At 38.2% G+C, this 16,489-nt stretch overlaps 1 protein-coding gene across 1 annotated transcript in view; it reads right to left on the minus strand.

Annotated features, from left to right (window-relative positions):
* PLXDC2 (plexin domain containing 2) overlaps positions 1 to 16,489 on the minus strand; it is a gene marked incomplete at both ends in the record, with an annotated part of 302,364 nt that overhangs the window by 30,974 nt on the left and 254,901 nt on the right. Inside the window, 3 exons of the mRNA XM_081343300.1 lie at positions 1,038 to 1,119; positions 3,295 to 3,390; positions 11,403 to 11,502. Of these exons, the coding sequence (XP_081199426.1) occupies positions 1,038 to 1,119; positions 3,295 to 3,390; positions 11,403 to 11,502 (278 nt within the window). The remainder of the gene's footprint in view (positions 1 to 1,037; positions 1,120 to 3,294; positions 3,391 to 11,402; positions 11,503 to 16,489) is intronic.

A 16,489-nucleotide genomic window follows, 5' to 3' on the forward strand; every position in this document is an offset into this window, starting at 1 on the left:
TTCTCTCAGATAATACTTCACCTCCAAATTTTATTGTTATACAAGTGTTAAATCCAATTGCTTGTATATTAGAGTGCATTTAAATGGTGATATTTTAAACTTTTTTTCAAAGATTTAGTTTTGATACTTATTTTTTTATAAAAAGTTGGGAATAAGTGTTTGTATATCAACTATTCAGAACAAATGGCTTACATTAATTAATTTATATGCCACTCATCTCACTATCAAGCAACTCTGGGCAGTTTACAGTGTTATAAATTATGATATAAAACAACTAAAAATCAAAAGATAAAAACACTGGGCAGCAAAGTTAAAATATTACCAATAAAATGAATTAAAAAATTCATTACATAGATGGGATGGAGGTGGAATCTTCTACTAGTCTACTATGGTAGCCACTAATAAAATTAGACACCTGCTCCCAATTGCCCCTCTCCATAAATAAAAGGAACATGCTTCTGTTTGATTGCTGAAGCTAAGGTGTTATAATTAGATAAGAAATCCTAATAAGTAGCCACATATAACTTATATCCTGAATGCATTTTTTCCATTTAAACAATTTCCAGAAACATTTAGCCTTTCTTTAATTTTAGCTACATACATCCATGTGTAACTTAATATTTGTTTTTTTAAAAACAAGCAACATTTGCCCAATGTTTACAATAAAAGCTTATTTATTAATGCATAGAACCACTGTTGGCTACTGATTTAATGGGCAGTCTGTTGCACTTTCAATTATATTTCATACTTCTTGCCAATATCCTGTAATTCTAGGGCACTCCCACCAAGCATGGCAAGGAATATTTTTTTCTCTGTGTTAATTATGCTGGAAGAATCTGGCTACCAATTAAGATCTCTTGAGAATCTGAGACAGGAACCTTATAACTTCCTTTACCACAATTGAAAAGGTCAAAAGAAATTTGAGGCAATAAATGAGCTCAATTAAAAGAACCCATTTATTCTATTGGGGGAAGGAAAAACGGATTTGTTCTCAAGGCCACTGTGTACCAAAGGCTAAGGTTAACAAGCCTTCTTACCTTTGGAGTTTATTGCACCAGCTGCAGTTGAAGCCAATCTGAGACATGATACAGGGTTCACATCTGTTAAACTGAAGACAAGCTGTAAAAAGATAATAAGATAAAAATAAAATGTACATGCGCATAGGGCCAAGCAAATAAAAATAAACTGTTCATCTTAACAAGATTTCCTACAATCAGTTTTTTCAGGAATTTATTTTCTTCAAAATAAATGAAAAATGGTTGGAGAACAATAATTTGGAACCTCAAGGACACACTGTGGAGATAAATACATCTACTACAGACTGATCTTCTACAATTAGTTTTGATCCCATTTGTAATTGTAATGCCTTCCTACAGCTTGTTATGTCTTGTATAGCTTCTAAATCCGCCTTTCTGCTATAAAGTTTTCTTTATTTGTTTCTTTATGTCTGTTTAATAGCATAATGTTTTTTTACAAATGGACATAACAAAAAGGTTAGGAAACTGTGAAAGAGCCATAACTGGATTAAAAATAGCTCAGCTGCTGAATATGGTTTCTTCAGATGGGTTATGAGCAATTTCCATTCCAAGCTTGTCCACTTCTATTATTGTTTACATTTTCTCACATCAATATCCACAATGGATGGCCAACCTTTGACCGAGACCTCTTGATCTGCTAGGTGCATCTACTACCTTTTCACTGTTTGAAATGAACAAACAAATTCAACAGAGTTCTTTGATGAAGCTTTGTTTCGATCAATGTAAGAAATTTGAGATAGCAAAGTGTCATATATAGATATATATTAATGATGTAAGCAGGGCAAGCAGATGGCTATCAGTACTTTAAGACACAGAGTAACAAATATAGAACTTATGGCAATCAATGAAGTAAGTAAACCTATAATAAAGCTGTAAAAAACAACCAGACAGTGGAAATATCAAGAAAATAGATGGAAGAAGGGAATCAGTCAGATGCTATTCACAGTTCTATATTACAAATTACACTAACAATTTGTGAGGAGCAGTGTTCTGATATAATGCAGAAGGTACTAACATCTGAACCAAGTTTGCCTCTCTTTTATGGATATAATTCTTTCCAAGCCCCTCAGTTTATCTCAAAGATTATAGCATTTCTCTGAAATTCCATGGCTACTTCCCATCTAAGAAGCATGGGTATCTGCAAGCTCCCACTGCTTTTGTCAAAATGATGAAAACAATATCATACTGTTATGACACTTTTGAATGTGTATGTACTGTCACAACACATGTACAAAAGAGGCAAGGCTTGCACTGTGACATTGATTTTATCACTGTTTGTCTTTTTCCCCACCCCTGTGAACATAGCTGCTGAGATGAACTGAATGAATAAAAATGTCCAGGAAAGTTATGGAACAGGTATTTAAGAAGCTTCAGTTGTTATCACCATAATAGAGGGGGCCTGATGATGTAAATGTAGCTTATTCTGTGAGACAAGCGAAGTTCATTTAAGATGAAACAGTGAGATCTATTCTAGTGTTTGCATTATGAACTTCTGTACATTTAAGACCAGCACACTATTGATTATTCCATGTCACCTCCAAACAAAATCAGGCAAAGTAAGATCCCTAGAGAAGGTATTCTGTACGGGTAAAAAGTAGTGAAAATTAATGCGTGTGTTCCTGTAGTCAGCACAGGTAATGTATCTTGAGAGTGCCACATTGCAGAAAGATGGTACATAAATAAAATCAACATATATACTATTACTTAAAATATTAAACTATAATCGGATTCACATCCCATAATGCCTTATTGTTAGATCTCACTTAACATATTTTCTGAACCTATTCACAGTGGATTAATATATTGTGCAAATCAGCCTAATGTAGCTTGGTCAAAAGTAATATTTTAGAAGATTTTATTTTATCAATAGGTATGAACCTACTAAATTGTGTGAATAAACTTACAATTACACACATAAACACAAACATGGAAGAAAAAAACCAATTACTATATAAGAAATAGATTTATATACAAGAATAATGTAGATGCACAAAGATTACTACCTATATAATACTGACATTTTGTGAAAAACATGGGATTTACCAACGCAAACTGGAAATATAAAAGTGACAGCATATTACATCCATTACATTATTGTGTTGATTTAAAAATCAGCATAGGTAATTTTACTCTCTGGCCAACAATATAAAAATATTTCCTTTTTTATGCATTACAAATGCTATAAAAGAAAAGTGGCATGTTTTAAACACAGCTTTTAACAATGTAGTGTTTTATCTGCATATTAAATATAACTTACTGGGCAGAGGAATCATCTCAACAGCTGACAGATTGGTAACCTTGGACATCTGAAGCTCCACTTTGTGGTATTCATAGATTGTTCTTCTACGAACATCTGTAAGAAAATATAACATTAGCACTGAGTTATGTTGCTTAAACAAGAACTTTATTGACATAAAAGTATTTATATTATCAATTCAAGATATGTATTGTTAAAGTCATTCATGTGTTAAATACATTTTAAAAAATTTATGATTTTCATACAGATTGGAGTATTTCCCCCTTTTTATTGAAATTAAGTTTGGGCAGGGTCACAGTTAAATTAGTATAGAGTTGGCACTAAAGCATTCCCTAAAACAAAATATTCATTGCAAAACTATACATGGCTTGCTTTAAAAATATTCTGCAAAGAGTACTTAACAGAAAAATCAAATTACGTTGTATAATTTGCTGCTTGCTTTACTACACATTAGTTTTTAAATTATGTTCAGAGGTAAAGATATTAATGTTATGATGGTAACACAAATTTATGTCATTAAGAAATTAAGAACCATCAATTATATTTTCTTCTGTAATTCCTGGTTCTTGATAGAAATTTTCACTGAAAGAGATGCAATAAATGCTTTGATTGCAATAACAACAAGAGACGGAAGAATGGGGAAAAGCCATCAAAAAGTTTTCAGTATTAATCATAACTGGAGAAGTTAGGAAATTTTGGACAATAGTCCAAATTACAAACTATAAAAATGTAGCCATCTTGTTAGCAATACAAGATAACCTAGAATTAGTATCACCCAAGGAAAGAATTTTGTTTTGTTAAACTACTCCTACATTCATATTGCCTCCCGTTGATAGGGCGCACAACTTGGGCGTCCTCCTGGATGCACGACTCAATTTAGAAGACCATATAGGGGTTGTGGCCAGGGGGGCATTTGCCCAGGTTCACCTGGTGCGCCAGTTGCGCCCCTATCTGGACCGTGATGCCTTATGTACGGTCACTCATGCACTCGTTACCTCCCATGTAGATTACTGCAATGCTCTCTACATGGGGCTGCCCTTGAAGGCCACCCGGAGGCTTCAGCTGGTGCAGAATGCAGCCGTGCGGGTTGTGATGGGAGTATCCCGATACTCCCATATTACACCCCTCCTGCGTGAGCTGCATTGGTTGCCGGTTGCCCTCAGGGTGACGTTCAAGGTGCTGGTTCTTACTTGTAAAGCCCTACATGGCTTAGGTCCGGGATATTTGCAGGACCATCTGCTGCCAGGAACGACTTCCCATTGCCCTGTGCGCTCACACAGAGAGGGTCTTCTCAGGGTGCCATCGGCCAGACAATGTCGGCTGGCGACCCCCAGGGGGAGGGCCTTCTCTGTTGGGGCACCTGCCCTTTGGAATCAGCTCCCCCAAGAACTTCGGATGGCCCCAGATCTCCGGTCCTTTCGTTGCGACCTAAAGACATACCTTTTCCAACTGGCCGACCTGGACTGATCTTGGGGTTTTAATCATGTTTTAATTTTTACAGGTTTTAGTGGGGCTTTGTAAAATTTAATTTCTTTTAATATTTGTATTCATTGTTTTTATTGTTGTTTTTATTGTTGTTAGCTGCCCTGAGTCCTTCGGGAGATAGGGCGGCATATAAGTCCCATAATTAAATTAAATTAAATTAAATTAAATTAAATTAAATTAAATATTGGGAACACAGAAGTCCATCCGGGGAGAAAGGGTGCTCCGTTGGGGATTCCTTTTAGTCCCCACTAGGTTGCCCGCTGAAGTGGTACCCATCTATTTGCTCATGGTGTCCTGCTTTCAAATTGCTGAGTCAGCAGGAGCTGAAGCGAGTGATGGGAGCTCATCCCATCATGTGGTAACCGTGTTTTCAATGCGAGCCTGCCAATTGTCAGCCTAGCATCCTTATCACGTGAGCCACTGCACTGCACTTTTGCTAAACTAAATCAGGGGTTCATCACATACCTTCTTCAAATATTTCTTTCATCTTACTTTTGAGCAAATTTAGAATTCATCAGCTGAAAGGTAATCAGCATATTCTCTGTTAATCTTTCCTAATTTCTGGAAGGTTCAAAGTGACAATGCCATCACTTTTATTTATCTGTTCATTCGTTTCCTTTAAAAAAAACCAACCCCAAGTGACAAGACTTCTCATTTGTCTGGGATTTTATTAATTAATTAATTAATTAATTAATTAATTAAATTTTTATACCGCCCTTCTCCCGAAGGACTCAGGGCGGTGTACAGGGCAATAAATACAAAAACAGGATACAATTTGGCTTCTGGTACTGGTAAAAATATAATTCTTCACTGCCTCAGCTTACAAATGCACTTAATGGATAAAATACTGCCAGAAAAATATCTTCCTCTTTTGGCAATGAACCTATTCAAATCCAGCACAAATTAACACAGTTTATTAACACAGTCCACTTGTTCTAGCTCTATGCTTTTGGAGCTCTAAACAGGATAGAATTCTAATTCAGAAATTTTTTGTTATATTTTCAGACTTCACTGGTAATAGTTATGTTTTCATATAACAGGCTATTAACCCTGAGTCAAACAGAGATGGGAGCAAAGAGAATCCTTTCAGCAATAGGGCTTAAGCTAGCTCTAAACTAAATAACAAACTCAATTATCTAGAAGGGAATTATCTATAATAGAAAATTTAAAAGAATATATGAGTTTTGTCCCTAAGCCATAGTCTGCCAATACATGCCTATGAAACAAGGTAAGAACCAGACCTTTTCTCGGCTACTCTCTCTATGTAAAAGCTTTTACACATGTAGAACAAGATTTATTTTTAGTTTTTTTTAAATACAAAAAAACTTGTGCTTGCCTGAACACAGTGCCCTATCTTTTCCCAAACACTATTAGTGAGGATCATTATTCATTATTTTAGAAACTGGCTATATTTCATTATGTATAGTTCTTGTACAAGACTACAATTGGGACTGGCCATTCCGATGCTGAATGATACATTTGTTAAAGAAGATATCACATGTCCATAGCAGATTTATGCCCTCAATTCTGCCTGGTTGTTAAAGAATCATTCATGGTCATTAAGTGAGACATCATGTCACAATGATTTGAAATTTTACTGCTGTATTCCCTGTTGACTCTGTTGGAAACTGACTATGACTTGTACAAATGACAACCACATGACTGGGACACAACAACAGTCATAAAAGCTCACCAGTTGATCATTTGGTTGTGGGGAAACTGCAAAGGTTTCGAGTGCAAGAACCATTGGTAAAATTACTTTTTCAGCACATCGTAACTTTGACTGGTTGAATTTCAGAGCAGTGAACATCATTTCAACCACATTCAACCCACATGCTAACCACTCTGAGAGCATTATTTTGAATCTAGGGTCTCCCTATTTCTACTTTCATATTCTTAGGACCAGATCAGAATTATTCTGTAATTTCTATTCTGGAAAACAAGACTTGTTTCCAGATTTAAAATTAAACTGAGATTTATCTGCCTGCACCAAAAGTGACCATTTTCAAGTGACAGTGACACAGAATTGATATAGTGAGATAGTATTTGCATTATTTTATGGTACTATTCATAAATCAATATATCAATAAACAGCTGACACAAAAATTTACACTCTAGAATTTCCTTTTAGTTAACAAAATCCAATGTGGTTGTCATTTACACAGGTTGGTAAAAATGGTAGCAAAATTAGAATAAAATTAATTCACTATTTAGTTCTAGTTGTTACACTGAGCAACCTAGAGCTTTTTTTTTCAAATGTCTCCTGCCAATCCACTCAGTTCAATAGTCATTTGTCATTCTGATATATATATTGTAATACTGTATTATCATCACCACTGTCACTACCCTATCTACTCTGTCAATTGGCTAGTTAAAACATTTTACTCAAAGTAGCTGAAGAAATAAATGTTCTTTTGGTCAGCAGATATTTCTTCTGGATGGCCTTTCTTTGAGTGAAGATAGGAAAACACCATTAGTGGTTAGTGGTTCCTATGTGTAAATTGAGTATGTATTAATCCAAATATAGTGAACCTGATATGCATATTCATTACCAGGAATTATGATGCAAAAGGCTTTAACTTTGTGATAGATAAAAAAGATCATTCTCATAATAATGTTTATATGTATTTTTGCACAAAATTGAAATTTCTAATATATATAAGCCTGTTTGTATTATGCTCATGAGAATATGTAGCCTCCCTCTAGAAAGTATTACTTACAATAGAAGCAAAGCAAGACAATTTCTGCAAGTGCTCTACATCTCTCATAGACTGATATAAAATGGCAAGATTCATGGGATGCTTGGGTTGCTTCTTCACAAATAAACACACACTGGATAGACATCGCACCCTAAAAGCTCATCATAGCTGTCAGAGTGTACTATCAGGCTTCCCAGTTCCACATTCCCTGGCAGCTTGCCTTTTGCTTGATTGACACCTTGCCAGTAAATATTATTACTCTATAACCCAGAACAATAATTGTTTAGTTGAGCGATTAGTGGCTGCCTGAGTCTATGTGCCACTGAAGAAAATGAGTATTTATTGGGGCGAGCATGCTATGGAACAACTGTCCCAGGGTGGCTGCATTCCCTCATAGCTGTCCAATTAGGTTGTTTGAATGAGAGCCTGGCAATCATGGAGGAAGTGCCAAAAAATACAGATGGTCAGGTAGAAACCTTTCCCAATGTAAAGGTTGAAATGCCAAGGCATGGAAGAAATATTTTCAGGGCAGATAAAGACATTGGAACCAATGCCTGGGGGAAAAGATCAAGTCCACTTAATTGGAAGCACGGGAAAAATTGACACACAATTTAAATCTTGAAGGAAGCAGGTAGGTAGGCAGGCAGATATATATGTGTGGCTTAAATTCTAAGATGTGCAATAGACAGATTTTGTGTGGCTGCTTTCTTGTTTGCAATAAAACTACCCATCAACCCATGATAGTTTGCAAAACCTCTGCTATTAGCTGGCTATTGAAGGCAGGGTTGAGTTTTTCAAGAGTCTAGATTTATTGCTATCCTTATTGTGTATACAACAGCTGTACAACACTGACTGTTGTTGTTGTTAGTTGCGAAGTCGTGTCCGACCCATCGCGACCCTATGGACAATGTTCCTCCAGGCCTTCCTGTCCTCTACCATCTTCTGGAGTCCATTTAAGCTCACGCCTACTGCTTCAGTGACTCCATCCAGCCACCTCATTCTCTGTCGTCCCCTTCTTCTATTGCCCTCAATCTTTCCCAGCATTAGGCTCTTCTCCAGTGAGTCCTTCCTTCTCATTAGATGGCCAAAGTATTTGAGTTTTAGCTTCAGGATCTGGCCTTCTAAAGAGCAGTCAGGGTTGATCTCCTCTAGGACTGACCGGTTTGATCGCCTTGCAGTCCAAGGGACTCGCAGGAGTCTTCTCCAGCACCATAGTTCAAAGGCTTCAATTCTTTGGTGCTCAGCCTTTCTTATGGTCCAGCTTTCACTGCCATACATTGCAACTGGGATGCTTGCAGAGAGAGATTGGAATTGGTGGACATTTGCATAGCTTGTACAGAGTACAATACCCAATCTACTATTACCTTCTTGTATTGAAGACATCTGTACAACACACTAAGACAGGGGTGTCAAACTCAATTTCCTTGAGGGCCGCATCAGCATTGCAGTCGCCCTCGGGGGGGCTGGGTGGGTGTGGCCAGGGTGGGTGTGGCCTACTGGGTGGGCATGGCTGGAGTGGGTGTGGCCTACGGGGTGGGCATGGCCAGCTCTACATCTTTCACGTCAAGGGTACTATGGGGGCCTGGGCAGGAGCGGGACAGATCTGAAGATCTCTAGCAGGAGATGGGACTAGGACAAGTGCCAAGGCATGGTCCACTGAAGAAGCCTCACTGTTCCTCTTAGGCCATGAGGGTGGAAGCTGGATGGTGGCGCGGAGGTTAAATGCCCAGCCCAGCCCTCAAGCACCCATGGCTCTAAGCCCAGCCTCACTTCCCCAAGGGGGCGCCCAGCTGCACTGCGCTTGCTCTCATTAGCCAGGTTGCTCATGATGGGTAGGAGGGCAAAGTCAAGAGGGAGGCCCACTCCCTCTCCATGTGAGGAGACCTGGCTTTGTATCCAAAGCTTCCTTAGCAATAGGATGGGAGACCCCCGCAGGATAGGCCAGGAGGAGGGGGCAAAAGGATGGTGAAAGGGCAGCAGGGAAGGACTAAGGCAGGACTTCCCTCAGACCCTCCCTCTCCTTCCTTCTTTCGAGTGGTGGGAAAATATTTGAGATGAGGGAGAAAAACAGGCAAGAAACGCAGCTGGGGAAGTGTCATCCTTCATGAGGAATGAAGAAACACACCATCGCCTGGAAGTGGCCAGCACATGGCCCTTGCCTACTTCACATATCTGGCTTGGTGGGCTCTGGTGGAGGGGATGCCATGAGCAGCATGAGAGTCGATGTTACCTGCGCAATGCTGCCCAGTCCCCAGCCTGCCCGGTTTTGGCAGGCAGCAAGGTGCTCTCCTCACAGTTCCGAGAGGCTGAGCTGGGTGGCACGAATCTGAAGAGAAGCACGATGCTGCCCAGCCCCTAGCCTGCCCGAAGTAGGCAGGGCCATGTGCTGGCCACTTCCAGGCGATGGTGCATTTCTTCATTTCTCACAAAGGGTGATACCTCCCCAGTGTGTGCCCAGGGGGCAGTGCCGACATCTGTTTTCAGATGGCCTTGTGAAGGTAAGACTGAATGCGTTTCAGCATAGATGGCCACCACGAAATTGTACATTGGCTCCCGGCCGCCCTGGGCCAGGGCCAAAGCAGCGGGGGCCGTTTCCTCACTGTTTCCAGGATGGGTTCGCGGGCCACATGAAACCACTTTGCGGGCCGGATCCGGCCCCCCGGGCCTTGTGTTTGACATATCTGCACTAAGACAAGAACCATGTTTAGTGTAATGGTCACTGAGTGACTGCTTTACAAGAAAGAGGGACCTTGAACAGTGGAACAGCAAAGTTTTATAGAAATTGAGAGCTACAAGGCAGGAAATCCTCTGACTGACTGGCTGTTTGGGGGAAACTATGTTGGTCCTAGTCTGTATATGTAGGGGTGAGTTCTATTATTTAGGCAAGATAGATCTTTCAGGAGGGTAGCAGAACAGAAGAAGTTCATTGTTTTCACACCTCTCTGTGGTCAGTCTTTTAAACTAGGTGAAAGAAAAAGAAGATATCTTGGATGAATTTAAAATGTGGCATACCTAATTGGGACAGTATAACTGCAGCACAAACATGTGACACAAAGTTCATATTTTAAGTCAACATAATTTAACACTGTCATTATTAGGTACTGATCCATAGCTCTATGTAAAAGAACTTGGGGAAAAGGACTAAGTTCAAATTGTATTATTTAATATAAAACAGAAGAATGATTCTAAAGATCATATAATCCAAGTATTCTTAACCTATTCTTAATGATTAGAGACTGGGCCTCATTAATACTTAGGAGAACATGAAGGAATTTCAGGGCTGTAGGTTAGATTGTGAAGTAAAAAAAGCAAACCAATCAGAAGGCTACTATTCCATACTTTTATTAAGAAAATTATATGGACATCTCCCTGGGCACACAGGAGTTGAGCTCAACTTAAAGGAGTCTTTAAGTATTAACAGTAAAATAAAGCATATCTTGTATTGTTTATTCTATAGGTAATCTTGAAGGAAAAAAAGCTTGTATCTATAAACAATCATTATTGTATGAACACAGGAATATTTAATGTCCCTCTAAGCTCTCTTAGTGGAATAAAGAAACTGCATATATGAAATCCTACAAGTAGAATTTCCATTTTATGAATAAATAATAAATAAATAAATGATTATTACAGTGATAATCTTTTATTCCAGTTCTTTGTTGTATTTTCAGTAAAAATAACCAAAATCCTGTAAAATAGCTGTTCTGAATTACAGAGAATCTTGAGAAACTTTTTGATAGCTGACAAAAAGTAATGTAATGTCACAGTGGGAGTTACAAGCCAAATAAAATTATATTTAAATTAGTCAGCTGAACCTAATAAAACTTCTAGTTTTGTTTAGTTAAAACATTTTAATCTCTTTTAATCTATTTTACTCTCATACATAAATCATATTGGCTCAAGCTATGTTCAATAACAACATACTGGGAATTTGCTGGATCCTGTGGAGAACCACAAATGCATCTGACAGCCCCACTTTAACAGGATGATTAGTTGAACTTATCTGGGATACTGAGACGGGAATCTGCCAAAAAAGGGAAAAAAGAGATAGTGTTTCAGTCAATCTATTTTTGATAGTAGCTATTTATCACTAAGATGACATATTATAAAATGTAATCAAATGCTGAACAAGGTTACACATGGTAACCCGATCCTGCTTAGCTTTATGTAGAGTAAAAGGAAAAAAGGGTAAGAACATTTTTAGTGTTATAAAATTGTGTTAATGTAACCTTACAACAAAACTATAACTAGTATTCATATTTGTGCTTGTCTGGGTACTGGGAGTGCTAATATAAGGCTCTTTTTCCTGTCTCCCAAGGTCATTTCCGCATATCTTTTCAACTCTCTTTTTTTGCTACTGGGGTCTGCTTTTGTCAGAAATGGAGTTAATTTATAGCTTCTCTCCACAGATTTTCTATACAGCATTAAAACTGACCTTTAAAAAAAAGTACATTCATTTGGAAATGAAAAAAAATGCAATAAACAAGTACACAATGAGATGTGACTTGAATCTAATATTTAAAGTTTTGGCAGACCTGCTCACCAATTTCATGTAAGTACTTCAGCAATTATGTTTTCAAGTCTGTCATCCACAGACTTCATTGTCAGATCGCTCTAGGAACAAAGCTCACAAAAACTTGAAATGCAACAAACATTTTTCTCAAACAATTTAATTTGCTTATTGTGCAAACAGTTTTTTTTCTAATGCTGTTCTGTGAGCACTAATAGAATTCTGCACAGAGAGCCACAGAGAAAGTAAATATAATGGGAAACGAATTCCATTTCTGTTACTGAATATTTTATAGAAATTCTATTAATTCTGGGAAACAGCAAAATAACCTATTTGGACTCTCTAAATTAAGGGGGACAATGGTCTTTGCATTTTAAACATACAAGAAAAGGCCAGTTTTGAAGGAATTTGCTTTTCAAGATTCTTTTTTTTAATAATATATTTTATTAATTTTTTAACATGCTCACCTTAGTATTCAGTAAATAGTGTGTTGTCTGGGTTTACATTTAAAAAACATTAGCTAACAATTGGTTTCAATGATCTATAATCCACACAATAGCTTTACTTGATTTCCTCTTCTTCCCATAATGTTCTCTTTTACCAACCTTAATTTAATACAATTCTCAATGTTTTGATAGATAACAATTGAATATATTTTTTCCTAATATTTCTGCAAATAATAATCACATCAATATAATATTTCTTTTCTATCTAGTCATTCTTGTTGCCTCATCATAGATCCCATTTACAGTTCTTGTTTACATTTGTTTTTCCCACAGTATTCAAGACATTGACATTTTCTCATGTAAACCATCCCATAACATTTACCTTACTTAAGGAATAAATCAAATTAAAAAGAGGGGGGAAAAACAAGAGTAAAGAAGGTTAAAAAGATAGTATACTACTGAAAGTCCAGGTTTCCCCTAAGCTAATACATATTTATTTCCGAAATTCTTCCATTCTTTTTTACCATAATTAAGAATATATTTAATCTTTAAATATTCCATTTAATAAATCTAGTCATCTGGTCTTTTAACTCTTATTCAAAACATTTTTTTCAATCCATTGTAATTTTCTTAAAATCAATCACATTTAAATATCTAAAATATGTCCTTATACATAAGCCATTCTAACTTTAGGCACAGGCCTAAAGTGAAAAGGTTTTATAAAACCCAGCTGAAGGCCTAGGACTGGAGTGACGGCGCACGTGCCCACAGAGAGGGCTCTGCGTGCCACCTTTGGCACTCATGCCGTAGGTTTGCCACCACGGGATTAGTTTTTTCCAGATTTTGCCAAGCCCTGTATAAAAGCCATAGCTGTCAGTCTTTATAGACCACTAGATGTCAGCACCAGTTTATTTTTCAAATTATCAAAATAGAAAATTGCCTTTAAAATGAGAATTTTAACCTTTCAACAATTCCAAACTTATCCAAATTTAGGTTTTATATTCATTTCATTTCTGTATGTTTTGGTCCACCATAAAAGGTTTAATTTGCCACTTCCGTTAGTAAAAGGCTGGGGCAAAAATCCCCCTCCTTCACGTTCAGAGGTTTTTTTGCTTCTTGGGAATTTTTGTTTTCACAGGAAAGTTAATAAGTAGGATAGAGAAAATTTATAATCTCACCCAGATTCAAACGCACTGTTTACAATCAGCTTAAAATAGTGCTTTTTGACTTTGGGACGCGGTGGCTCAGTGGGTTAGGACGCTGAACTTGTTGATCAGAAGGTTGGCAGTTTGGCGGATCGAATCCCAAGTGCCGTGTAACAGAGTGAGCGCCTGTTACTCGTCCCAGCTTCTGCCAACCTAGCAGTTCAAAAGCACGTAAAAATGCAAGTAGAACAATAGGGACCACTACGGTGGGAAGGTAACAGCGTTCCATATGCCTTTGGCGTCTAGTCATGCCGGCCACATGACCACACAGACATCCTCGGACAAGTGTTGACTCTTCAGCTTTGAAACGGAGATGAGCACCGGCCCCTGGAGTTGGAAACAACTAGCACGCATGTGCGGGGGAACCTTTACCTTTACTAACTTGGGCTAGACTCTTAAGTTAGGCTAGCCTTTCTCCTGTTGGTTTCTGGAAGGCTTCTCCAGGACTGATCGGGTTGACTGCTGTCTCTCCATTGTCTCTGGGACTTCCTTCCTGTTTTGCTGCCTCTTCGGGGCGGCTTCTGGCCCATTCACCCTGTTGACCCATGATTGTTGTGCTAGGTTTGCCACTAACCATATTGTGAAGTTCGCACATGATACAACAGCAGTGGGCCTTATTCATGATGACAAGGTGGAAGCTTACCGCAAGGAGGTTGAGAGGTTGGTGAACTGGTGTAAGGAAAATAGCCTAGTTTTAAATACCGGAAAAACCAAAGAGATCATTGTTGATTTCAGAAAAGGCAGGCACACGCACACTTCTCTGTGCATTAATGATTCACCTGTAGAGAGGGCTACCAGCATCAAATTCCTGGGTGTGCAGCTAACGAGTAGGCTGGCTTGGTAGCTCAACAGAGAGAAACTGGTGAAGCGGGCACAGCAGCACCTGCATTTTCTGTGTCTCATGAGAAAAGCACATCTTCCTTCCCCTGTCCTGACCACCTTCTATAGGGGGATGATTGAGAGCATCCTGTCATACAGCATCACAGTCTGGTTTGGAAGCATCACTGCTTCAGAGAGGAAGGCAATGCAGAGAGTGGTGAGGATGGCCAAAAAGATCATTGAAAGTTCCCTCCCTTCTTTCCAGGACATAGCACAGAAGAGTTGCTTGAGCAGGGTCTGTAAGATTATCTGGGACACTACACATCCTCTTCATGACCTGTTTTCCTTGTTACTTTCTGGGAGGAGGCTTCATGGTATCCATAGCAGAATATCCAGATTCAGCCATAGTTTCATTCTATACAGCATTAACCTTGTGAACTCTCAAGCTTCCTCCTTCTGTTATATATTCAAGATAAGACTGTATTTAATATTTATTTGTTATGTATATGTAGGCGTGTGGGACTATGCATATGTTGTATATATTATGTTTAGATGTGTGTCATGTATGTGTTTCACTTTGAGAGCAGGCAGCTAAATTTCATTTTTGATGTGTGTTGTTGTGCCAACAGTAAAAAAATGACAATAAAGGTTATCTTATTTTATGTTATTTAGGGTCCCCTAACAGGAGCCCCGAAATCCCTTGGCTGCTGCGCTACTGTGCAAGACCGGAAGTCTGCTTTTCAAGATTCTTTTAATTTTGGAGCAAACAGCAGAAAGGTTTCTAAGCTATACTAATGTTCAGCAATACAACTGTTTTTGTGTTTATTTCCTAACCAAATTAATAATAGTCCAGTAGTAAGTTTGTTCCCTACATTTTTCTAAATTGGCTTAATGTGAAAGCTGTTACCTGCTCTTTAAGGCAGCAATGAGACCCTCGGCCATTTTAAAAGCTATTTGCTGCATTTGCAGAACTTGTTGGAGCAAAAGGTTGGAGTTGGAGGGCAAGGCAGAAACGGAAACTAGAATTGAAGCAGAGAGTAAAGAATATTTTCCGTTTTATGAGGTAGACACAAAACAAAAAATTGTAATGTTGACTTGTAGGATTAAATGGCTGAATTTCACTATTAGTTGATATAATTTTATGTAATCATAACTAAAATTACAGAAGAAGTACATTCACATATCCCTACAACTTATTTATAATTATTAGGACCATGCTTTGGACTCATATGGAGAATAAAACCTTCTCCTGAAAGCTTCTAGTCACAATTGGTTCCAAACTAGGGTGAATCTAAGTGACCTTTGTCACTTGTTCATTAATGTAACAAACAACATTACTATAATAGAGTTGGAAGGGACCTTTGAGGTCCTCTAGTCCAACCCCCTGCTCAGGCAGGAAACCTTATACCATTTCAGGCAAATGGTTGTGCAGTTTTTTCTTAAAAACCTCCAATGTTGGAGCATTCACAGCTTCTGGAGGCAGGTTGTTCCACTGATTAATTGTTCTGTCAGGAAATTTCTCCTTAGTTTTAGGTTGCTTCTCTCTTTGATTAGTTTCCATCCATTGCTTCTTGTCCTGCTTTCAAGTGCTTTGGAGAATAGCTTGACTCCCTCTTCTTTGTGGCAAGCCCTGAGATATTGGAACACTACTATCATGTCAGCCTTCCTTCTTCTCTTCATTAAACTAGACATACCCAATTCCAGCAACAGTTCTTTATATGTTTTAGCCTCCAGTCCCCAAATCATCTTTGTTTTTCTTCTCTTTCTAGAGTCTCAATATCTTTTTTACATTGTAGTGACCAAAACTGGATGTAGTATTCTAAGTGTGGCCTTACCGAAGCATTATAAAATGGTATTAAATCTTCACATGATCTTGATTCTATCCCTCTGTTAATGTAGCCTAGAATTGTGTTGGCTTTTTTGGCAGCTGCAGCACACTGCTGGCTCATATTTAAGTGATTGTCCATTAGGACTCTGAAATCCCTGTCACAGTTACTACTATTGAGCAAGATAACACCAATACTATACCTG

Source organism: Vipera berus (genome assembly GCF_964194415.1).
Source record: "Vipera berus genome assembly, chromosome: Z".
Classification (NCBI taxonomy): domain Eukaryota; kingdom Metazoa; phylum Chordata; class Lepidosauria; order Squamata; family Viperidae; genus Vipera; species Vipera berus.